Source organism: Rhinolophus ferrumequinum, chromosome 14 (assembly GCF_004115265.2).
Source record: "Rhinolophus ferrumequinum isolate MPI-CBG mRhiFer1 chromosome 14, mRhiFer1_v1.p, whole genome shotgun sequence".
Classification (NCBI taxonomy): domain Eukaryota; kingdom Metazoa; phylum Chordata; class Mammalia; order Chiroptera; family Rhinolophidae; genus Rhinolophus; species Rhinolophus ferrumequinum.
Window position 1 is genome coordinate 16,511,802 of NC_046297.1, and position 25,615 is coordinate 16,537,416.

A 25,615-nucleotide genomic window follows, 5' to 3' on the forward strand; every position below is an offset into this window, starting at 1 on the left:
CATACTAAAGTAAGTCAGAAATGATAAGTGAGTGTTTGCTTTAAGAAATAATTAGGCAGAATATTCATTTCACAGGGAGTCCGCATTTTGGGATACTATAAAATTTTAAATTCAGTTTAAAATGAAGACGTGTTTATTTTTGGCAAGATTCTTTTCTAATTTGCAAGGACTGAAAAGAGCAATTTTTGTTTTTATTTGCTTCTCAATTTAGCAGAGTCATGATGGTTTTCCTCAGCTTTTCAAGGTACATTTTAGCTGGTTCTAATGAAGACAAATTCTTCTCAATCATGACTGTCCCATTCATGAAGTGAGACAGATGGCAGCCTTGCTATATTTTATTAGATCCAGTCTCTTGATGCTAGCTGCCTCCCTTATTTAGGTCTATAGAAAATAGCAGAGCTTGTTTTTCTAAAGGAAAAAAGGAAGAAGTCAATATTTTGCTAAGCCAAAATGTCAAGTTATCTTCAAAACAAGTGAGCCAGCAGCCTCTCCAATTTGGAGTGGTAGGAACATATGCTTTCATTTCAGGGACACATACCCCACATTATACGGCAGGTGGAAGGTTACGATACTTGGGAACGTACTAACTTACAGCTTTTCCTAAAAGAGGTGGTTGCGATTTCTCTAATATAGACTGTTCCATACCCCAAGATGTTTTGTCCCCTGGGAATTCTCTAATCCCCCACCCCTGTAACTCCCCTGCTTAACTTTTGCTGCTTTGAAATATGACTGGAAGCTGAAATAAATAGAAGGGAAACTGGAAAGCATCCTAGCTGCCTGTGGCTCCACACAATGTCAGCAGGAGACACTTAGGAAAGGATAAGTCGCCATCACAAGAAGGAAGACACAACTTAGGGCAGAGTTGGCCAAGGTTTACAACACACAATGCCAAGGAGGTTCAAGGAAAAAACATTGGTTTTAACTTTTCCCTTCTACACTCAAGTCAGAACTAGGGGCTCACAGGCAGTGGATGTCCTGTTTAGCTTTACCAGGACCACCTCTGAGGAGAGCGCTTGAACCTGGAGTTGCACCATCTCTTAGGATACTGAGTGAGGTTCTGGTAAATGAGTACAAGCTAAGAGATGTGTTCATTTTCCTTTCCTCTGACCACACACTTGCATAAGGAGAAGCCAAGATTTGGCTAGAATGTAAATATAGGGAACGTGTCTTTGTTGAAAGCCCTACTACATGACGCACGGTGCACAGTGGATTCCCCAAAACAGAAGCAAAAGCCGCAAGAACTGTAAAGTTTCACTCTTAAGGAGCGACACCCGTAACATGTGACAATACTGCATCAGAATCACCTGGATCAGGGGTAACTGCCGAATGTCACCTCACAATTCTTCACCCTTTATCTTAAGTAAGCAGAACCTCTCAAGAGTAGCCAGGAAGAGAAGAGATAGGGAGAAGAAAAATGGGAAGGAGAGAAGGTCGAAGATCTATCTAACTTGTTTCTGACGAATGGCAAATTTTCTGGAACTTCAGAATTATCATTATGGATTCCTGAAGTTAGGAATTGAAACAGATATAACATCATTTAAATGAAGAAAGTTTGAAAACCAAAACACACATACCATGTTACCTTTGTTGCCTTTCCATAGAAAAATCACTAAGGTAAGGATTTCCTCCTTAAATCTGTTACCTGCAAGGTAGACAAGATCTACGACTCTGCAGTGCATCTTAGAAACACATACAAGTTTACACACGAAGTTAAACAGCAGCAAAAGTTAGCATGGTATGATTTTCTGAGACGTCCACTAGGTTTTGTTTGTGTGTGTGGGGGACAATGAAATGACAGTTTAAGATATTTAAATATTAATATTATTCTTCTGACTGAATTTCTAGGTTTTTGATGTTCTAGTAGCCTTCTCGATAATAATAATATGTATTAGTCTTGGAATTTGAATACAAAAGTTATTTTTTAATTAAGAAATGCAATTTGTAGTCTGCATTAGTTCTAATCACTTAACCACCAGCAATTTTTTAAGCTACTTTTTAGAAAACTTAGGAGTTCGATGTTTCCATGGGTTTTGCACAGCACTTGGGTGTAAAACAAGACCTCCAGACTGGGTCCAACTTGCTGTTCTAACCTTACAATAATGACGGCCTCTTTCAGTTATGGAGTGCTTCACACTTTAGAGAGTATTTGTTTACATTTTTATCTAACCCTCCCCTCTCCCTTGGGAGGTAGGAATTATAGCCCCACTTTACAGATGAGGGAAACTCAAGGCTCAGATATCCAACACTGCCCAAGGCCACAATGTGGACCTGGAACCCAAACCCCACCTTTTGCCTTCCAAGTTCTCCTTCCTTTGGCCATAGTTCTTGCTCCTCTGTGTGTAGGCAGGACTCTGGACGAGTCCCCACGTCCCCTACGCTTCAGTTCCCTCAACTGTGTGACAACGGCTTGGATTTGACCATCTCCCAGGTCCCTGCTCACTCCTTTTCATTTTGAATTTGGGTTTATTTAGTAGAACGAAAAGTGGTGAGATTCAGTGGGTGACAGCTAATGGAGCGGCACAATCCAGAGGCTAGTGAGTAGAGCAGGCCTCCAGAAAGCTCACAGCAGTTGCCATGAACTGGGAGGAACTAGGCAGACTTCATTGCATAAGTTCTGATTCTTAACAGAGTCTCATAAAATATATGGACTCCAAAAAGAAGAAGAAAAAAAGGAACCTCTACATACACACAGAAATTTGCATACAATTTTAGGTGGTTTATAGACTCACTTCTTAGAGATGTATGGGCCAAGTCCACAACTTCTGGATTAAATGGTGCACACATACCACATTTTGTGGCCTATCGGAGGTCTCATCATGTTTATTATACAAAGTGAGCAAAACTTATTTTGATATGAGAAATAGTAATTGAAAGATAGGAATGAAAAAAAACTGTGATGTGTTTTCAAGACAGTCCTTTTTGGCCATGGAAAATTATCTTTCCGATATTCCTTTCTTGGTTATTGGAATGGGGTAGGAGAAAGAAAAGCTGATGTAGAACAAATATAAATATCTTTTTTAGAAGTACTTATAGAGAATTCCACAACATTTTAATGCTCCTTTTGAATACCTTAAGAGCAACATTCCTGATTACAGATTGATGGTTGCGATTACTGTCCCACCTGCCCACATGCTGTATGTTTAGGTCTGACACCTGTGTCAGGACTGAGATTAAAAAGCAGAAAATATGAACCTCAGAGATACCCACATTCCTTTCAAAGGGGAAAGGTGCTCTACTAAGCTCTACATACACCCATGATCTACACTTCAGAACATAAGAACAAGATATCTGTAAGGATCTGAAAATTTAGGTTGCCATCATAGTATTCTGGGTTTTGGGACATTGAGAACAAAGGAAGACTGCATGTTTGTCTTATGCTGCAAAAATGATCCATACTCAGTTTGAAAGCCAGATCCATTATTTGTACCCATTTATCAGCTGTCACAGCATCTAATGTCTTTCTAGTAACCCCAAGTAATGTCTGCTAATGCAAACTCCATTAGGCCGAGGATAACTGTAGCCATCAGTGATCCTGACTTAACACCTCAACAATACAAACCAGTATTTCTCATAGAATTGTCTGTAGAAGGTTTTCACAGCATTTTTTCCCCGTTTTGCATGCCTCATGTTAAATATTGTTAAAAAATTAAAAACCAATTTTTTCAATTTACAAGTACTCATGTAAGAAGAAAATGACTGAAAAAATACCCACCCAAGCACCTACAACTCATCTAAGCACACAATGCTAATAATACATAGATTGTGACCGAAGAACAGTGATCTGTTCTGGAAAGCAGGGGGGCGAAGTCCATCCTCTGGAAGAAAGTGAGATGTGTCGATGCAGAGAGGAGCTGTCAATGGTGCTTTGCTTCCTAAGTCAAGTTCAGCAGTCGCATTTCAGAGTCAATGTCATTACTTATTTCGACCTAAAACAGAAAATAGGAATTGCTTTAAAGAACTTCAAAATTAAAAACTAAATTTCCTCTCTAATCATCAAGGCTTTTCGAAATGCGAAATAGCTTTTGGGTGTGTCTGTGGATATAACTGTAGCAACAAACAAATGAAAAACCTGGGCTTCCTGCCTCTCAGATTAGGGCATGACAAACAGGTATAAACATCAGAGGATAGGACTGATTTCCTGGGCGAGAAGTGCCAACCGCATAGCAACTGAGGAGTGATGTAAAGGTATTGCTTTTGGTTGCCATGGATAAAGATGACAGAGGAGTACTATGTCCTCAAACTACTAGATACAGCTCTAGTTTAATCTTCCCACAGCATCTTCAGAATCATCCTTGTCTGGCTTTCATACAACCTAACTATTGATCTGTGACCTTCACATACATCCTATCCTGTGATGGTAAATTTTATGTGTCAACTTGGCTGGACCATAGTACCAAGATATTTGTTGAAACACCAGTCTAGATGTCACTATGAAGGTATTTCTGAGATGAGATGAACTTTCAAATCAGTAGACTTTGAACAAAGCAGAACCCTTCACAATGTGTGTGGGTCTTATTCAATCAGTTGAAGGCCTTAGAAGCAATGGCTGAGGTCCCCGGAGGAAGAAGGAATTCTGCCTCCAGAATTTGAACTTCCGACTCAAGCCCGCAACATCAGCTCTTCCCTGGGTCTCCAGTTTGCTGGCTTTTCCTGCAGATTTCAGACTTGCAGCCTTCACAACAGCACATGAGTCAAATCCTTAAATCTCTCTCTCTCTCTCTCTCTCTCTCTCTCTCTCTCTCTCTCTCTCTCTCTCAATATATAGATACACATTCACAACCTACTGGTTCTATTTCTCTGGAATGCACACACACTCCCATCTCCAATCCTTCTTGTCTTCACCTGTTTGACAAAGATTCTGTGCATATTCTCATTCCATACTAGGCCTTTGGAAGATGAGGGTTAGTTTTGTTGAATACTTTTGCTCTTGTTTCTCTCATGAGAAAAGTCTTAGCAGCTCTACATCCTACTGAGGATCAGCTGAAACCTTTTTTCCTCTGTGAAGACTTCTGCTCCTACCTCAGTCATGCTGCTTTCTCATCCTGCTAACAGCAACTCAGATACCATCAGCATCAGAGGTACCCCATGTGGAGCTGAGGGCATTTAGCTTCACAATTAATTGTCCTCTGAGTCTGTCACTCAGGTATGTAAGTTTTCTCCCTCCCATTAAATTATAAGCCTCAAAGCAGCAGAGACTGTGTTTTACACTTCTATTATACCCCCACATAGCAATTCTCTCCCATTAACTCAGTTCAATGACTCTGGTGTGGAATGGACATTTTAGTCATAATGTGAAATAGCTGAAAACATTTCCAGCTTTCCAGTTTCACTTTTTGGTACTTACTCTTCCTGTAACTTCTGTTCTCTCCAGCACACCTCAGGAGGTGGAGTCCTTCAGCTCTCTCCCTGTCTTTCTATCACATTTCTCTACTCTTGGATTTCTCTACATTCTGAAAGACATAGCCAGATATCTACCCCTATCACCCCACTGTAGCTTAGTAGGGATTTAAACTAAAAGATAAAAAGATGAGATTATAAGGGTGGAATTTTTGTAGTGTCATACAACCCTCCATTAGAAGGGAGATTCGAGGTCTCAAAGTTTACTCATCAACACGTGAATCTATTCTAGAATGGTGATGAGGCAGGAGGGCTAGATGTTTGTCTTTGTTACTGATAGTACTGGCAGGGGTGAGGGGGAATTTCTAGGTATCCACTACTTTTGTCTTTAATGTCAGCTCTGCTTATAGCTAATATTTTCTGCTTTGGGGCTTTAGCGACATGGCATGGCAAAGCAGTGAAGTAGACTGAGTCCAGTCCTACGATGCCAGGTAGGAATCCTGGAGTGTTACTCTAGGCACTGGGAAATACATCTGAGATGACTTTTCCAAGAAGACAGTGAAGCAACCTTGAGAGGAAGCCTTGAAAGGAAAGTCTATTGGCAACACCACCTTAGGATTTAGTAAGAGATTGATTTTTAAATACGAAATGTACGCCGAAGTAAAGAGAATGGTATTAGGAATCCCATGTTCTCACCATCCAGCTTCAAGTAAAACAAAAATTATGCTGATCAAGTTTCATCTGTCCACCACAACTTTTTAAAATTTTTTGGTTAGAATGTTTAAAAGCAAATCCTAGACATCGTTTCATGTTATTTATCAACCTACCTATATGATTCTTTAGCTCTGATTCTTAACCAGGGGACGTTTACCAATTGGTTATCACCATTTGGCGGGGTGTATGTGTGGAGTGCTACTGGCATCTAACGGGTAGAGGCCAAGGAAGTGGCTAAATATCCCCAAATGCACAGGACAACTCCTGATACAAGGAATTATCTGTTCCAGAGTTAATAGTGCTGAGGTTGAGAAACCCTGCTCAACTGATAAGAATTTCTTTTCCTTTTCTTACCTACTCATTAGCATACCTCTCAAAATAGGCAACGATTTCTTAATATCAGGTACTATCTAGTCCATATTCACAAGGATCTAAAAACATCTCATTATGGTTGGCTTGTTGAAATCAAAATCCAAACAAGGTGTACACATTGTATTTCCCTAATACGTCTCTTAGATCTCTTTTAATCAGTAAACATTCCCACCTCCTCCCCTGCCCCCACCTTTTTTTTTTTCATTTGCTCTATACTATTTCCCATGATCTAGATTTGGCTGATTGCTTCCTTGTGGTGAGATTTAACTTATTCTGTTATTGTTGTGCTTTTTACAATTTCAGTCCAAGATCAGGCTTGACTTTGCGGTGAGCTACTGCATAGCTGCATCTTCTTATTATACCACCTCAGGAGACACTTGTCTAGTTGTCACTCTGTTAGTGATGCTAGAGTGGATCAATGAGTCTGAATAGAGGAGTTGGAGTTTGGGGAGCCTTAAGAGCATTTCTTTCTTTTTTCTTTTTTCTTTGCAGATGTTTGTAGATAGGTTAGCAGTTACCTGAGGATACCTACCCTCAAGGCAGAGTAAAATAAAATTAGATAGTGCTTTATTTCAAAGGGTGTCTCCTGATAAGCCTGTCATTCTCTCTTTTCTTTTTCTATTGCTTTTCTAAATCTCTTTATACCACTTCTAGGGTATGTGTATGTGTGTGTGCTTTTCTCTGTTCTTTCTTATGTCTTGTTTCTTCCCAGAACCTGTCATAACATGGGGATTATAAACATTTTTTGAAGGGAATATAAAATTTAAAAATATGCATTTAACACAACATTCAGTTTATGTTCATTGCCTTTAATTTTAAAATCAGAGTATACTTCCTTTGGAAGCCACAAAATGAAATTATTTTTACTTATGTTGATTAATTTTTTGGGGCGGGTGCTTTTTATCTCCACACCACTACATATATCTGTTTTCTTGCTGTTGACATCAAGGACAAGTACTGAAGAGAATCCTGAGAATTCTGGGAAAGAGGAATTGACAGCTTCCTTGGAGAATACCATCCAGATACAGGCTTTCGCATTTTGGAAAAGGCTTCATGTGCTTCAGAAAACAGCATGAGAACCGGGATCCACAAGGTTCTGGGGCCAGTGGGTGAGGTCACATGTCAGCTGAGAAAGTCTCCACGTCCCCATGAGGCGTAGGAAAGATGAATGACAATCGGTCATGGCAGACCCTTTTACATGGAGCCGGCTACACTATCAGCGGCATCATTCCTTCCTGGCAAAGAGAGTGGTGCCTGAACCGACTGCAAGTATAGTGATGAGGCTGAAGTGCACAGCCATAGAAACACGGGCCTTTTATTGCTACTTGGTCAAATAGCTACACATTAGGGTGTGTTCTTACATAGTCCCTGAAATCGTATAATCATTTCCTATAATGGATCAAAAAGTTACTGATACCAGTGACAAAGGGAAAGTGCTCCAAAGCTAGGGAGTGCAATGAGCCCTAAGTGCTGCCCCTTTGTGCTAAGTAAGGCCGGCATGTGGGGAAACCCCTCTCCTTTGGGACAACTAAGAGGGTGCTGAGTACATTATAGTTATAGTGTTCTGCCCTCTGGAGAGAGCCCCGGAGAGTTAATGCCTCCATAAGTGCCTACCATTTCCAGAGACTACTGATGAACGCCCTCAGGAAACAGAACTCCACGCTCAGTAATGGAAAATGTGAGCCAGCCTTGTCCATGAGCAGATTATAAACACCTTACTCTGCATGTCACAGGGGTCAGACAGCACAGATAGATAAATATGAGTGTGAAAGGCAGGCAAGACAAACAAAAACAGGATAGAGAGAGAGCGATCATTTTATTAGTCTTTAGGTTCTTGGTCAAGAAATGGAGGAGTGAGGAGTAAATGCAGGTTGTGGATTGCAGGTTCCTCCACTTGTGGGTTATTCATACATCATTGGTGGCTATTGGTTTTTATTCCTTCTTATTATTTTCTTATATTTGAGAAATATATTTTGATCATCTGCATGACCAACACCCTAAGGTTATAATACTCTTATGTGAATTTATACCAGCTTAACTTCAAGAACATATAAAATCTCTACTTTGTATAGTTCTGATTTCACTTTCTTTCATATATTAAAGTCACAAAATCACACAGTCACGCCTTGTGTGTCCAAAAAAACCCATAGTTAACAATTGGGTTTTAAAATACATTAGTCTCTTAAATCAAGAAGAAAATAAAAAGTGAAGCTATAAACCAAAGTTACAATAGTACTAGTTTTTATAATTGTCCATGTATTTAATTTAATAGAGATATTTTTTTCATAAGGTTGTCAGTTACTGTTTGGTGTCCTTCCATTACAATCTGAAGGACTCCTTTCATGCAGGACAGGTCCAGTGGTAAAGAACTCTCTCAGTTTTGGTTTATCTGGGAATATCTTAATTTCTCCCTCATTTTTGAAGGACAGTTTTGCCAGATACAGGATTTTTTTTTTCTTTTTATTAGTTTTAGGTGCACAAGACAAAGTAATACTTAGACGTGAGGGATATATCATGTATATCCCTCACACTGTGGACCCCCTCCCCCCATCCACTATCCCTCTGACATCGCACCGAGCCATCCCATTTCCACTGTCTCCACTCCCAATGCTGTACTGCACCTCTTGTAAGTGTGTACATACATATATATATATACATATATATATAATATTATAGTTGGCATTCATTATTGTTCAGCTTCAGGTGTACAGTGCAGTGATCAGGCATCTACATCTTCCCTGAGGTGGTCTCCCAAATGGGACACGTGTCCATCGGATACCCTACAAAAACTTTACAACATTATTGATTACGTTCCCCAGATTAATTTTCAAAACCCTGTGGCCATCTTGTGGTTACTGATTGTTTTCTAATCCCCTCACCTTCCCCCTTACCCCCCCCCCCCCCCCGCCCATCTAGCAACCCTCAGTTTTTCCTCTTTGTCTCCAAAACTGTTTCTGATTAGTTCATTCACTTATTCTTTTCTTTAGATTCCGCATATAAGTGAGATCATATGGTACTTATCTTTCTCTGTCTGACTTATTTCACTTAACAGATACAGGATTTTTGATTTACATTTTTTTTTCTCTTTCAATACTTTGAATATATCAACCCACTACACTCTGTTCTTCAATTTTTGATGAGAAATCTGCTCATGATCTTATTAGTGAAAATAGCGGGGATGCCAAAAAAATGTGTACACATTTTAACAGATGTTATCTATGCTCAAGCAGTAGTTCTCCATAATCAGAAGTGTCTGGACTGTCAGTAACTACTTTGAGCACCTCTTGTAATTGCAGAAGTCAAATGTAACTTGTATTCATTTTTTGTTATTGGTATATATTGATTATTACAATTAATACAGTTTTTTCCTTTCTTAAAATGTGCATACATTTTTTTGGCACCCTCTGTATAATGAAAGATATCTTCTTCTCAGGTTTATAGATGCTAATAATGTAACTTATCATGTGTTATATGCAACAGGACATTTTTTAATAGTATTGTGATATTAGTTAAGTTATAGCACCCTTTTGAAACCAATTAGAGTTTAAGAAAAAAGAATTTTAATGGTAGAAACTAAGATCTTTAAAAGATAAATATTACAGATTTTCAAATTACAAGTGAAAAGGCCACTGAAGCATCCTACAGATTTCAATTTCTAATAAATATCAATCTTTAATATCCCACATAAACAAAAAGCTCTTTGGGGTCCTTTTTTTCCCAGAGTAAAGGGGTCTTGAGACCAAAAAGTGAGAAAACCACTGTGGTTTATCCTCAGTCGTGATTAGCCCGTTTCTTGCTCTGACCTCATAAAACACCGTTGTGATGGAATTACAAAACAACTCCTATACAAAGCTCTGGCTGGGCTGAGTTTTTGTCCATTGTAGCCCAGGAAGCTGATTTGTGGTGACCTGTTGGACTTGGACCTCTTAGCTTGTTTTCTCCTCTTTTACCCCATCTTATTTTTTTGTCTTTACTCTTATTTTTGGTTATTTTTTCCCTTTTTCTTATTTTTCTTTGCTCTCTTTTCCTATTTTTCTTTCTTTATTCTTTTTTGTGTCCCCCCCCATTTTCTGTTGCTCTGTTATTTCTCATTTTTTATTTTATAGTCTCAATTTTTTTCTTTTTTTATTATTTTGTTTATTTTCTCATTTTTCTTTATTTTTTTAGTTAGTGTTTTTAGTGTTGTTCGTTAGCATTGTTAGTAGGGTTAGTTAGTATAGTTGGTATTGTTAATATAGGTAGCATAGTATAGTTAGTATTGTTTATTAGCACAGTCAGTAAGCATAGTTAGCACTGTTAGTATTGACAGTTAGTGTAGTTAGGGGGAACAGATCCAGAACTCAGTAGAGAAGTACAACAGCATCATGCCTACTTCAGCTTAAGAAGCAAGAAACAAAAAGTGAAGTGCCACGTCATCCACGTAAAGCCCTTCCATTCCTCGGACCTCAATAGCCAGAGTCCCTCCCCAACTCAGGAGGTTCAGCCAGAGCTCTACAGGTTCTGCCAGGAAGATCAGCAACCTCAGGACCAGGAGTCAGGGCAGAAGGCCAAAGAGCCTGCCTGTCCTTCACCTGTCCCAGAGTCCAGGACTGCCACCCCTAGCCCAGCCAGCCAGGGCCATCAGGGGTTGGCTAGGAGGTTCTTGGACTTTTGGAGAAAGCTCTGCCTAAGGCTGTCCACAAAACGACATGGAAACAATAGGGTATGGCCCACTTAAATTGTGGACAGCCAAGGCAGGCCTAACAGTCAAAGACTCCGGGGAGGTCAAGCCGGGCTCCCTGCTTTTTAAACGCTGAACTCAAAGATGCTGAGCTCTAGGGATCGGCCAAGTGGTGGGGGAGATCGGCCCAGGGACGGACGCAGACAGCTGCAGGTGGCAGCAGTGCAAGAAGTACACACTGTGTGTGCAAGAACCCCTGGGCGAGAGGAGTTGGTCCAGTGGACGATGAAGGTATGCATACTGCTGTGGTGTCTCTGCGTGAGATTCACATCAGGAGGGTACCTGGCATCTCTGTGGCCTTCAGAAGCACCTCCTTGGAGGATGGTCTGAAACCCCCTGGGGACAAGAGGAAAGACTACCCTCCCTGCAGGTCCTCACCTGGGTAACACTTCAGGGACCAGACTGTTTTTCCTGGGGCCCTTCTCCCCTCCCCTACGCTTCTCTTCTTTTATATCTGTGGGATGGGGACCATCCTTATTAAAGTTTTTGGTTCTTCCAAATCTTGTAATAAACTTGATGCTTCAGAAAGATGTATTGGGTACTCTGTTTTGCATCCTCCCTGCACAGGACTGGGGCTGTGCATCCTTCAGTTTGAGAAGCGTGTAGTGAATAATACTCGGAATTATTCAGAACTACTGGGTGCTCGATGATGTCAGCAGGACTCATCTCTCCTGACTTCTTGGCTTTGCTTACTTCCCTCTGTGATGGTGTCAATCAGTCTCAGGTGGTCTTTCCGTTTATGAAAGCAAGATGGCTGTGAACAGCCACAGGCTGATATCAGATGCCCTCCACAGCTCTGCACTCCAACAAAAATCGAGCTTGTCTTCCCCATGATTCCAACACTAAGGTGGTCCTTATTGGTTTTTAAATCAGTTTGAAAGCACATCATTCTCACCTCTCTCTCTCCCTCTCTCTCCCTCTCTGTCCCTCTCTGTCCCTCTCTCTGTCTCTCTGTCTCTGTTTCTCTGTCTCTCTGTCACACACACACACACACACACACACACACACACACACACACACACACACACACACACACACCCTGATTTGTCCTCTTACCTGGTTTTTAATCTACACGCTGTAAATTCAAAATGGCCTGGCATCAATTTACAGGGACACTGATACAAAACAGCTGTTCTCAGGAAAGAGCAGATGTACGCGACCACCTCCAGCTCTATGCAGCAACCTACCACCAGAGGTCGCTTTCCTCTGGGCCTGGGCCCTTGGAAGCCGAGGACAGGCAGTGAAGGGCCCAGCGGGAGCTGACTCAGTTCTGATCTGAACCGGGCAGGCGTTAGCCTGGGGTTAGCCTCGTCTGTTTCCTAGCACTCAGTTGCAATAGCAGACAATCAGCAGTGGCCACAGAGTGTGTAACTTTTTTTTTTTTTTTTTGAAGAAAAATTAGCCTCTAGCAAAGGCATTCCGACAAGTCCAGACACCAGAGAAAACTCAAGTTCTCATTTGGAAACCTTAGAAAAAGATAGGCTAGCAGTGGTGGGAGAAGCTTTTTTCATCGTCTTTCTTCATTGCAGTCATGGGGCATCTTCCTCATGGAAATTTCTGAGCCATCAGGGGTCTCTACCTTTGTTGTGGAACTCAGTTCTGAAATTCCACGGCTGTCTTTCTTTGATAAACTGCCTTGGTCTAATTATTTCTATGCAAAGAAGTTCTGCTACACAGAGCTCAGTTTTCCCACTGCCCGGTTACTAACCATTTTGATATTTTTGACAAATTTAAAGCTAAATTAGTTGCTCACTGTGAGGCTCCCTGATATTCCACATCTCTTTCATAGCTGCATGGGTTGGTGCCAAGCTATTTTTCATCCTGAGAAGAGATAAGTCTGCTTTTGTTACCTCTCTCCCACTGCTGCCTCCATGATAAGCTTCTGCGTAGGTGTCCCCTTCAAAGCCACCACTGACCACATGGCTGTGTGCTCCAATGACAAGAGCAGCCCTTGGTTCTCTCCACCCCCTCCCCTTAAAGGTAGGATGGTGTGTGTTAGCAGCAATAGAGGAGATCCTGGTGAAGACCCAGGGAGTGGTTATGTTGAAAGTTATAACTCCTTTACTGGTAGCCGTGGCAAGATGAGGGAGCCCAGCTCAGGCTCCCCCTGACCTGTGTATCACATATCCCCAAGCTAGACCCAGACAACAACCACTGAAGGCATTTCCATAGCTTTAGGCACCAAGAGTGATGTTTAGATGGTAGAGCAATGGCTGCTGAGGATCTCAGGGCCTCCCCACTGGGAGCCGTCAAAATTCTGGCTCTGCTTACATATCTGCTTCCTCATAGGTTTGCTCGGTTTATGTGAGAACTATGGCAAATGCTACCTACCCATCTAGAGTTGAAAGCTACCCATACACGTACATGTGCCTGGGAATATGCTAAAGATGGTTCCGATCCCCTTAATAAAGTGGCTTTCTCATAAAATCCGGCTTTGTACTCCATGGAAATCAGAGACTTAAGGAAAGGTAAAAACCAGCGTTCACTCCCTTCTCTAACAATTGAGTACAGAAGATTGGCTTTTTCTCCAGTTTGTTGCTAGGTGGTGACATGGCATCACTGAACTGGCTACAACAGAATCCAATACAAAAGCTTTATTAAGAGAAATCAAGCAGGCTGGATAAGCTCTGCAATATTTGCATACCTGTGGGGAGCACACATACTGACCTTTTAAACTGTTTCAAGCGCAACGATTTTAATTCAGGTTTAGTTTGATCTTTCAGAGTCCTGCTCCCTTCATGGTTGAGAGGCATTCCATACTCATCTGACATAATAATATGCATAATCTGTCAAAGCAGAGACTTGTTTCATTGCTTTCTGCAGTCTGTAGTTTATGTTATTAATACATTCAGCCAAAAAGGTGTGAGACTTCAGCAGTAAACACCAGGTTTGAGAAAACCCTTTGAGGAGGTAGTAAAGTTGATCAAAGCCTTTTAGGTCACCTTAAGAAGACGTTTCATGTGTTCTTGATTCACAGAGATGAAAAGGACCTTCGGCAGCACAGATGGAAGTCACTTGCTTCGGGGCCATGACAGCAAACACTCTTTGAGGTACGTGGATGCACATGTGTCATTCAAGAAAGGGGATTCCTTTATCAACAGTAATCAGTTGCAGTTTTTAATAACCTTCCTTAATAGAAAGGTCTTTCTTACATTTGACTGATATTTTTCATATTGCAGATTCTCTGCTGAGTTATTTTTTTCACAGTGGAGATTGAAAAAATCATTCATCACCTTACTGCATAACAAGTGTATATGAGACCCTCCTCATGACCACCAGGCATATTGTTTCAGTTCTTGTCTCACTTCCAATGCACAGATCATCTTTATTATTGTCACAATCCCAGTCAAGTCCCCCAAATCCACAAATATCAACTTTCAGAGCACATCATTTACGAGCACTTGGTAGCATGAGTAATGAGGTGGTGACTGCTTAGTCCCGGAGTGTTATGTAGGGTGAATGTTTTTCCAAATTGGATTTGCTTTAAAAAAACCAACATTTATTTAAACAACTATCCTGTGACAGGCACAGTGCTGATTTGTGAGCTCTGTTTCCTCACATCATTCTGCCAGAATAAAATTGATTCAATCTGGGGAGATAGAGGAGCCAGTGTGGGCTTCTCGGGGACTCAGTCCCCAAAGAGGCCAGGCAGGGGTTGCAGATTTGGGCAGGAACCACTGTGGCAAAGAGGCGGCATGAAGCCTTTCATATGTGTTTCTTATACCAGTGACTGTTTTACATAATTTCCTCTATAGTCACGGAATTACAGAACATTGGGCTTAATTAGGAAGGCTCATCGGAGCAAGTCCACATCTCAGACATGGTGTCAATTTTCCACCCAGGAAAGATCCCAACTCCCCAACCTATTACCAGTGGGGCTTTGGGAAAGTTGTCTAATCTCTATGAATCTGTTTCCTTCTTTGTGAAGTGGGACTATTAATTAGTACATTATAATATTTTCATGAGGATTAAGTGAGGTGATATATGCAAAGGACAGCATATGATAACTATTGTTTTCTACAGTTGTCTATTTGCTACTTAGAGTTTTCTAGGAATGGAGTCACTCTATTTTCTTATTTTCTAGTATTTTATCAACCAGTTCACCATGATTTCTTCCTTATACTCAACTGAAATCTGTCCACTTTGAGGTGGTTTCTGTTGTAGTTGTTGACTTTCTTCCACATCCTCTAGGGACAGTTAGAGAAATATTTGAGTACTACGTACAATCATAGCAACTTGACATATACCATACGAGTACCTACCTTCTCCCATTTCATCCATCCTCCCTCCTCTACCTATGAAACCATATTACAGGTGAGAGAACCAAGTCTCAGCGATGTCATGGAAGGCCCCTGAGACCACACATGTAGAGCCTGCCTTCTAACCTAGTCTTTCTCCAATTTTCCCTCAGCCGTGCTGCTCCTAAGACCCATATTAATCTCTCTGCTACAGGCTAAATAATTCTTCTCTTTCCTATTTAGCAATCGACTCCTGATAAGAAAAAATGTATCATTTTAGAAACATAAATCATGTTCCCTACTTCAAATCCTTTCTGGAATGAATCACAATAATGATGATGCAGGGTTACATGTGAAAGGTGTGTTTTAAATATGAGTGGAAAATTAAACCAATGATTAGTAGTAGCAGGTCCAAATTATTTCAGGTTTGGTTAGTTTTGACCAAGTTAGAAGGATTAATATTTTCCATCTCATCACACCTTTACTTACAGGTTAACAGGCTTTAAGTCAACATGATCCTGGTAGTAGGAGTGTGCATCAAGTCCACCTATGAAATCAACTGAAAATATAACACAGCCCAATATGAACAAATGTGTAAACAAAAACACACATCATAGTAGGTGCCTAAAATAGAACACACAACAAATATTATTAACAAAAATATCTGTCTATCACAAAATGGAAAAAACTGTGTTTAATATAGAGGACAGCTAAAATATTATCAATGGTCCAAAAAATGGGGACATTTTAAGAAACACACAAAGAACTTGGCATTTTAGGGACTGAAAAAAATCACAGCTGTTATTGGCTTTAGTGAAAAATGAAGTAACATTAAATAACATTAGATTTAAAATAATGTGTTTGTCCTTAGGTATACAGCTATGCCCTGCCCCCCTATATATCAAAAGATCTTGTTGCCAGAATCCATTTTTTTCCCTTAAGAATATTTATTGCATCGTTAGAAAGACCTTTGAAGAGTCACATGATCTATGTCTATGCCTTGTGTCCTCAAGCCATTCCTGATGAATAGGCATCTGCCTTGTGTAAAAGAAGGTTTCATCTCTTCTTTGTACTCGTCTCAGAATCTGTACAGAATCACCGATCTTGGTAATACTCGTTCTAAGTTCTTTCATCTTGATCATAGCATCTACCATTTTGCAATCCTAATGTCCATTTTCCAATCTTAGTCCATTTTTCCCGTTTTTCTTTGCTGGTCCATTAACAATATCAATTACCTTACACCAAGCTTTGGTTCTATTATAGTATTCTAACATTAACAGGTACATAGGCATACAGGGACACTGAACTCTCTCTCTCTCTCTTTTTCTCTCTCTCTCTCTTGTGTGTGTATGTACGTGTGTAGGTACACAGTATGTAAAGGATATTATATCATATCTCATATCCCCAGCTTAAGACAGACATTTCAGCGAACAGTGATTTGGAGAGAGAGAACTTCGCCTAGAAGTTCCATTGAAGCCATGACCCATTTTAGCTCTAGACACTCTTGTCAGTCCTTGACTTGCTCTATCTTTTTGCCTCTATTGGAGAAGCTGAGGTAAGCCTGGATCAATCAAAGCTTCACCAGATCGCCATGTAGACATGAGCCTTGGAGTCCCATGGGGCGCGTAACAACCAGGTGGCAAGGAACCATCTCCAGGTAATCCCCCTGGAGACTAGAGGAACCTGAAGCTTCTCCTTTTCCTACCAGGTCACATAAGGTACCTGGACACTACCTTAAGGAGAGAAGCAGTGAGAGGGGAGTCAATCTGAGACATTGAAAAGATTTTCCCTCAGAGAATAAGCAGTGCCTAAAGTTACCATTTAAATGGTCAGATTAGATGAAATTTTTTATCAGATATTTAGTCAAACATCTGCCCCTTCACCCTGCTGACCAATGGGTGAAAATTTAGAAGGAGAATGACAGTGATTTAAAGTTGTATGAGCATATCACTTATGAGGGCACTTTTGGAAGTTAAAGGGGGTGTTCAAAATAAATGAAATTATAAATATGTACATTTGTGAATAAAATGATCCAATTAAAAATTATATTCAAAATAAAATAATAAAGATAGTATACATCTGTATGCTTTAAAGAAAAATAAAAGCTTTATATTGGTGATTTGAACATTAAAATGTAACATTAACAGAATCTCTAATTTTGGTGTGAATGCATGTACTTCTGTGAATCTGTTCCTTAGCTTCTGTCTCTAATACACCATATCACTGGTATTTTGGGGAAGAATATACATATAATATATATATTTTCAATATGGTTTTTTTACTACTTTTATAACTTTATAATATTACTCAAAATTTGTTTTTATGATTAATAAATTTGAAATTGTTGATACCTTAATTGACTCTGTAAATCATAGTATTTTAACTATAGAAATGTTTTTTGTATATGTGCCAGTAAACACAAGGTAAGTTTGTTAAGGAGTGGATATATATATATATAATGTAGTTTAGCCCAAATATTACTTTCCTAGGCATTGCTATTTTACCTCCATTTAGCGTATCTTTCTTTGCCAAAAATTTTACAAGACACAAAACATAAATTATATCTACTTATGATTCTTTTCACTAAATATAAATGTTGTAAAATTTTTAGGCCATCTCACAAATCATCTTCTTTTTATTCTGGTGCAGAATAGAAATTTGTTCAATTAAAACCAAGAGCTCTGTCAAGAGTCTTTTCCCAAGTCAAGATATTTCAAAAGGAAATTATAAAATTGAAAATTAAATCTTGTATAACATTTGAACTCTCGTTATTTAATTTGTCCAGTTCTTTTGCTTTTGTGAGCATAAATTTCAGTGTTCGCTTTTTAAGAGCTTTCAATCATTGCCATTTACTAAAAGCTTCAAAAGTTGATTTTGGGGGACAATTCATTTGTTGAATGATTTGATTTAAAATTTTCAACTTATCTTGAATGCAAAGCAACTAAAACATAGAGGGCTTACATATAAAAATGTTCACAACTATTGTAGGAAACTTAAATTGATTTACAAAGTAGTTCTTTAAAGGCTGAAATGTTCCAACTCTGACTGATGGCAAAGCAAAGAGAGAAAATGTATTACATCATCCTGAAGTTCTTTTTTGTTTGTCTGTTTGTTTTCAACATCAACCTCATTATAAAAATATTCTTAGGGAAGGGGGTGGGTGAAAAAGGGGAGGAGATTAAGAAGTACAATTTGGTGGTTACACAGTAGTCATGGGGATGTAGGGTGTAGCATAAGGAATATAGTGAATAATATTGTAATAACTATGTACGGTGTCAGAGGGGTACTAGGTTTGATGGGGTGATAGATGGAAGGGGGTAGGGGAGAGGGTGAAAAAGATGAAGGCTATTAAGAAGTACAAATTGGTAGTTACAAAATAGTCATGGGGATGTAAAGTAAAGCATAGGAAATATAATCAATAATATGGTAATAACTATGTATAGTGCCAGGTGAGTACTAGACTAGTCAGGAGGATCACTTCTTAAATTATACAAATGTCTAACCACTATGCTATACACCTAAAATTAATATAAAATAATATTGAATGTCAACTGCAATTCAAAAATTTTAAAAGTGGGGGAAAGATAAAGGGGAATAACAGGTTCAAAGTTCCAGGTATAAAACAAATAAGTCTTGTGGATGTAATACACAGCATAGGTAATATAGTCAATAATATTGTGATAGCATGGTACAATGTCAGACGGTTGCTGGACTTATCATGGTGATCGCTTCTTCAGCATAGGGACAATAATGAATAATATGGCAATAACTATGTACAGTATCAGGTGGGTACTGTTGAATAACTATGATGTATACCTGACACTAATAGAATATTGGATGTTAGCTATATTCTAACAAAAGTCTTATAAAAAATATTCTCAGGAAAATGCAAATCAAAACCACAATGAGATACTACTATACTTACTAAGATAGCCAGAATAAAAAAATCAGATAATAACAAATGTTGGTGAAGATGTAGAGAAATTGGAACCCTCATACTCTGCTGGTGGGAATGTCAAATGGTGCAGTCACTTTGGAAAACAGGCAGCTGCTATGGTTAAACACTGTTGTCATATGACCTGGTAATTCCACTCTTAGGTTATATACCCAAGAGAAATGAAAACATGTCCACACAAAAATGTGTACACAAATGTTTATAACAGCATTACTCATAATATTCAAAAGGTGGAAAAACATTCTAGTTTATTCACCTTAGTGGGTGTGTAGATAGATATAAATGTTGAAAACTAAAGTATCTATTTTCATTGTTAAAACATTGCAGCTTTATTGGGAGGCAGTTATAGATTACCTGTGCACCTGAATGCCAAATACATTTCTGCTTCACAAATTTCTTAATTTAATAAGAACGCTATGCTTTTTAAAACCACAGTATTGTGCTCCACCAAAATTTGTATTACCACAAAACAAATGATTTCATCTTTAATACTTACTTCTTAACTGAATTACCACAACATTTAAAGTAATATCAGAAGTTTTAGCTTAGAATGAATATCTAAACGTTTTACTGTGATTCCATGAATTGGATTAAGGAAAGCAAACCATATTTGAAAATAATTAATTGGTTTTCTGCTGAAAGCATCTGTTAAACTGGTAAAATACTGGAATTAGCTCTATGGGAAATTCCTCTCCCACCACTGGAGACAGCTCATCACCTACATTTCTGGGGCTCTCCACTGACCCTCTGTACCTGCCGTGGTCTGGTGCACTGAGCTGCTGGTAGGAGCTGCAGCTTCCAGCACTTCCCCCACCTCCACCTGACCCTGGAAGGAGTTAGCCATCCTTGCCACCCTTGTCCAAGCATCTGCCTTTGTAATCATCAATGGACCTGCCCACTGTCCTTGAAAAGAAGCTGCTAGTTTACATTGTGTCCTTAAAGATTGGGGATAACTATTGGTGGTGGTGTTGGTTTCTTACAGATTTAACCATGTGTTATAAAGAGAATTCTACTCATTGTATTTACATCTCACACACCCTGAGGAAACTATGGCAGAATCTTAAAGTACTGCCAGTTTACCTGCCCTAGATTATCCTAATATTACCATTAATAATGATATTACACTTGAAAACTAAAAAATCTAGGACAAAATGTAAACCAGATAGGATGTCAGGGCACCTTGTGTAAAGAGGGACTGCTTCAACCAAAGGAGGACATATGGTTACCTGCATGGACGGCTCTATTAATGAGCTTATCAGAATTCTAGTGTGATGTAAAATTTGCAAACCTCTGAAAATAAACCATTACATACTGGCAAAACTTGAATTATCAAGCTTCCAGCACTAGAAAAGACTGCAAAAATTTAAAAAAGTAATGTAAGGAGGAATCATCGAAAAGTAGGTAATCAACAAAATGAAAACATCAAGAATTCTTTATAGATGGAACACAAGTCCATGAGATCATGATGTTTCCATATAAAAAAGATTTTTATGCATATGCCAACACTTCCCATTTGCCAGAATGGGAAGATAGTTTAAGTAAAGGGGTACACTGAAATGTAAATGGAGGGCAACTTTACAGATTTTGTTTTTAAAAAAGATGTCAACTGTTTTAAAAAATGAAATTTAAAAATGACTTAACAGAAAGACTTGAAAAGCACTCAGTGGGAAAGACCTTCAGCTGTTAAGTTGCAGGAAGGTGGTCATACCTCACTGTTAAGGAAGAAAAGCAAACAGGCATTCTAAAATTCACTTAAATGAGAGAAACGTGAGAAGAGAAGATGCTGAATTAAGTAACTTCTCTAGTAGAAGAAGATGAATTTCAGTAAAACGAGAAAGAACAGAAAGGGCATGGATAGGTTTTAGAGGTATTAGAAAAGAATGATTAGAAAGGAAACACGCACAAAACTTGTGGTGATTACAGCAAGAATACCACGTAAGGATCTTTGTGAGAAGAGCGGCCATGGAAGAGATGGGAAGACAGAAGGAAGCATGGGTGAGGGTTGGTGGAGATTGGGGAACCGCTTGCTGGATGACCAGTAGGACAATTAAGTTGAATTCCATATATTCTGGTTATTAAAGTCTTGATGGTCGCCAGATGGGAGGGAACTGGGAAGAAAAGTGAAAAGGGGAAGGGATGAAGAAGTACAAACTACCAGTTATAAAAATAGTCATGGATGAAGAGGTCGGAAAGATTGGAAGTGAGAGAGAGCCTCATGCTGTCTTGAAGAAGGAAATAGCCTTGTTGTGATCTTCTTATGGAACGGGCCACGAGGCAAGGATTTGAGGGTGGCTTCTAGAAGCGAAAAGTGATCCCCAGCCAATATCCAGCAAGGAAACAGAGACTTCAATCCTTCTACCTCAAGGAACTGAATTCTGCTAATAATCTGAATAAGCTTTAGATGAACCCTAGATGAGAACACAGCTCCACGGCATCTTGATTTGATTTCAGTCTTGCGAGACCCTGACCAGAGCATTCAGCTACATCATGCCCATACTTCTGACTACAGATACTAGGGGATAATAAATGGACTTTGTTAAAAAAAGAAAAAAAAGTCATGGATGTAAAGTATAGCATAGGGAATATAGTCAATAATAGTGTAATAACGATGTATGGTGCCAGATGGATACTGGACTTATTGAGGGGCTCACTTCATAAGCTATATAAATGTTTAATCACTATGTTGTACCCTGAAACAAATATAATATTGTATGCCAACCATAATTAAAAAATAAAATTCAAAAAGTCTTGAAATGTAGAACAAAAAGTTAGCTCAATTAAGAGTTGGCATCAAAAAAAAAAAAAAGAGTTGGCATCAGTTGTCCAGAAAAGCCAGTTAGGCAGGGCATTACTCTTCACCCATTCTCGGAAACTGTGTTACTATAAAAGATTCCACAGGGAGAGCCTGCAACCAGGAAACCCCGTTGTTTGCAGTCCTCTCAAATGTATTTCCTGTGCCAACTTCCAACAGCACAGCCAAGGAACTTCTTAGAACAAATTTATGTTACTTTTTAGCAATTATCCCAACGAAGATTCTCATGACCTGAAGGAATTAATCACAAAGCTACTTGAGATTTAAAGCAGCATCTACCATACGAATACAGACGTGTTTTTCACTTTTAAAAGATACACAACCGATTGCAACTTTTCTATTTGACTACAGGAAACTTTCGGGTAGTAAAATGAAGTTTTCAATAGATAACTCAGTGGTAGCGACCCAATCCCACGCTCAGACGTTGCAGACCTGATTGACTTTATACACCTAAAGCAACACATGGCCTTTCTGATGAGCACTCAAGCTATCACTTATGTCCCAGGTTTAACTATATTCACTAAATAATTAACCAGAATGCAGGCGTTTGTTTCTGACCCAGCTATGTTGCATGCTGCCATGTCACTGGCCTGAGGAACACCGAGCCCCTGTAACGTTGCCTTCCACTCAGAAAAATGAAAGGACTCAGAAAGATGAGGACCAACAAACGTACTTGTGCTGAACTTCCTTCGTGGTCTATCATTGTCCCTGCTCTGCAGTCATTAGACTGCTCCAATAAGCATTTGTTTTACAAGTTGCCAGAAATAATGTCTTAAGGAAGCATTGCTTAGGCCTTAAAGAACTCAAATATCAGGCCGTTACATTGTGATTTGCTTGATCTGTGATATGATTTTCATACGAGAAAAGCCAGGGTAGAGGCTCGACACTGAGTCCATGCAGAGAGGTCCTTAAAAGCCCAGAGAGAGGATTTTGCAGCACCCCACAGGAAATGAAGGCTCTTAGGAGAGACAAGTTATTTCAGAGGCAAGTGGCGACTAAACTCTGCCTGTGTTACTAGGGAACGAAGTACTGGCAGCATCACTGGTCTGCTGCCATCTCCTATCCAAAGAATATGAGTTTTCAGAGGGCATGACATGCTGTGACAAACCGCAGACCACGGCAGAGCTGCTCACAGCACAGCGAGTGGCTGCAGGGACGCCATGATGGGTCTGCTGGGCAGTGAACTTGACAGTGCCCTGAAACATCACTGTTGTCCGGAGTGGGGTGGTTGGGGCTGTGTTGCTGCCTGCCCACAAGAACTTTATGAACCCTACGAGCCATTCAAGCAGGCAGATGACACCCAAATGCAACCTTTATGGCTATTCATGGTTGTCCTCTTTATGACACAGGAACTTTAAAATGCCCTCCACCTTTCAGAAATCATGTGAAACTGAAGAAGGGAAGTACGTGGGGCCAACGAGACGCTCAAGGATAAGTCAATCTCAGCCGGAAGAGGGAGGCGCAATCCCAGAGGTTGCATTGTTCAGATCAGTGTTTTCCAACATTGTTACCTCTTCCTGCCTGGTAACATCTATGCAAAATGGACTCTTCTCACTTCTGTCTTGTTCCCCTCAGTCTCAGGTACTGAGTTCGAGAACTGATGCAGCTCAGTTGTCCCTGATGCAAATTTGGTCTGGGAAACACTGAGAGCTGTCCCTGTGAGAGTCTGGATGGTTTGGAAGCAACCCCGGGACTCCAAGCCCCTCCTCTCCTGGGGAGGGACAGGGGCGGCCATAAAAGACCAGTGGTCTTCAATTGGGGAAGGCACGCACTGCGCGTAAGTGCAGACTTCCCAAATGGTGTGTAGATGTGCACAGCTTAAGAGCCTTAATTCCAAAATGTATGTGTCCTGAGAAAGTACCTGTGGCCATTCTGCTTTGTGGTTCACTCATCCTTTTCCACAGTTGTTTTCTTTCCACTTTGCAAGGAAAGGCATTTATCTCAGCCATCTGGAATCTTATTTTGGTGTGCTGCCCTGAGGGGAAGGGGGGCATCCCCCAGGGCACTAAACGAAATGGCAGTTTTAATTTCCTAAGACAGTAAAATAATTTTACTCCTCCCCCCTTGTCCTTTCTTCTTCTCTACTTAATTTTTCTCTTTTGTACTTATCACTATTTACCATGGTATACTATGTATTTTAGTTTTAGAAATCTTATTTGTTGTCTGATTTCCTCAATACAATTTAAGCTTTATGAGGCAAGAATTTTTGTCTGATCTTACCTGATTTTTTTCACTGCTATATCCTTGGCACGTAGAACAGTACCTGGTACAAGGGAGACCCTCAAAAGTATTTGGGGAAGGAAAGAATTAAAATAATTGAGTGACATTGCTGTAATTAATTTCCTCCCATTCTCATATATTTTTTTTCTGTGAATAAAGTTTCTATAAATACAATTCTAGTGCCAAATATTGAAAGTACCTCAGGTAGCCTAACTCATCTTAGCAATGATGAACTCATATCCATCTATGAATACATTAACTAATTGAAACAAAACGGCTGCATCTATTTTGTTAAGAGATACCCTTTCAAAAAATATTTCAATTTGTTTAAGGTCTTTTTTTGAATGGGGTTATAATTATAATTATTGGCTATCAACATGATTGAGAAAACACTGAAAGATAAACTATAAGATGTAAAATCTGGTCACAGGAAAAAATTAAATATTCACAGAAATAAATAAAAAGTATTTATAAGTCCTCTATACTGAATACAATAACATATATTGAGAGAAATTAAAGATGTCTTAAACAAATGGAAGAATATAAAACATTCATGGATTATGAAATTCAATATTATAAAGATACCATTTGACCTGTGGATCAATTAATCTATGGATTCAAAGCAATCCCAATAAAAATTTCAGTAGTTTAGTCAAAATGCTGATTGTAAAATGTATATGAAAAGACAGAAACTCAAGGTTAAAATAATCTTGTTAAAATAATCTTGGGGAAAAAAAATCCATGAAATTTCCTAATTTAAAATTTAAGATTAATAACTGGAGTATTCAAATTAAGAACTTTTATTTATTAAAAGATAACACTGAGATTGAAATTTCAATCTATAAATAAATTTTCATTGCAGAAATAGATGATAAACTAAGAAAAAAACTTTTAAGAATAAACATATTACGTTAGGAAAGAATCTTATGGGTGAAGTGGAATGGAGGTACAAGTTCAAAAAGAAAATGGAACACTTTAAAATTTTAAGTGTTCATTAAAGCTTGTTTAGGTACTTTTTAAATGGATGATTAGGGGTATGAGATTGCTATGGTGTTTAGATCCTATGGGATACATCTGAAAGAGTAACGCCTCAGTTTTATTATTAATTATTGTGGTGGTTTTGTCATGTGTCAATTTACCTAAGCTGGAATGATGTTTCTTGAATTCCCGTCTCGGTATGGTTCTGAGTTAGGATTGGCCGCAAGAGACATTTGTGTGAGATACGGAAGACAGAGGGAAGCAGGGTT

At 39.3% G+C, this 25,615-nt stretch overlaps 1 protein-coding gene across 1 annotated transcript in view; it reads right to left on the bottom strand.

Annotated features, from left to right (window-relative positions):
- Positions 1-717: 717 nt before the first annotated feature.
- NKAIN3 (sodium/potassium transporting ATPase interacting 3) overlaps positions 718-25,615 on the bottom strand; it is a 536,962-nt gene continuing 512,064 nt past the window's right edge. Inside the window, exon 6 of the mRNA XM_033126827.1 lies at positions 718-3,926. Coding sequence (XP_032982718.1) covers positions 3,913-3,926 — 14 coding nt within the window. The 3' untranslated portion in view covers positions 718-3,912. The remainder of the gene's footprint in view (positions 3,927-25,615) is intronic.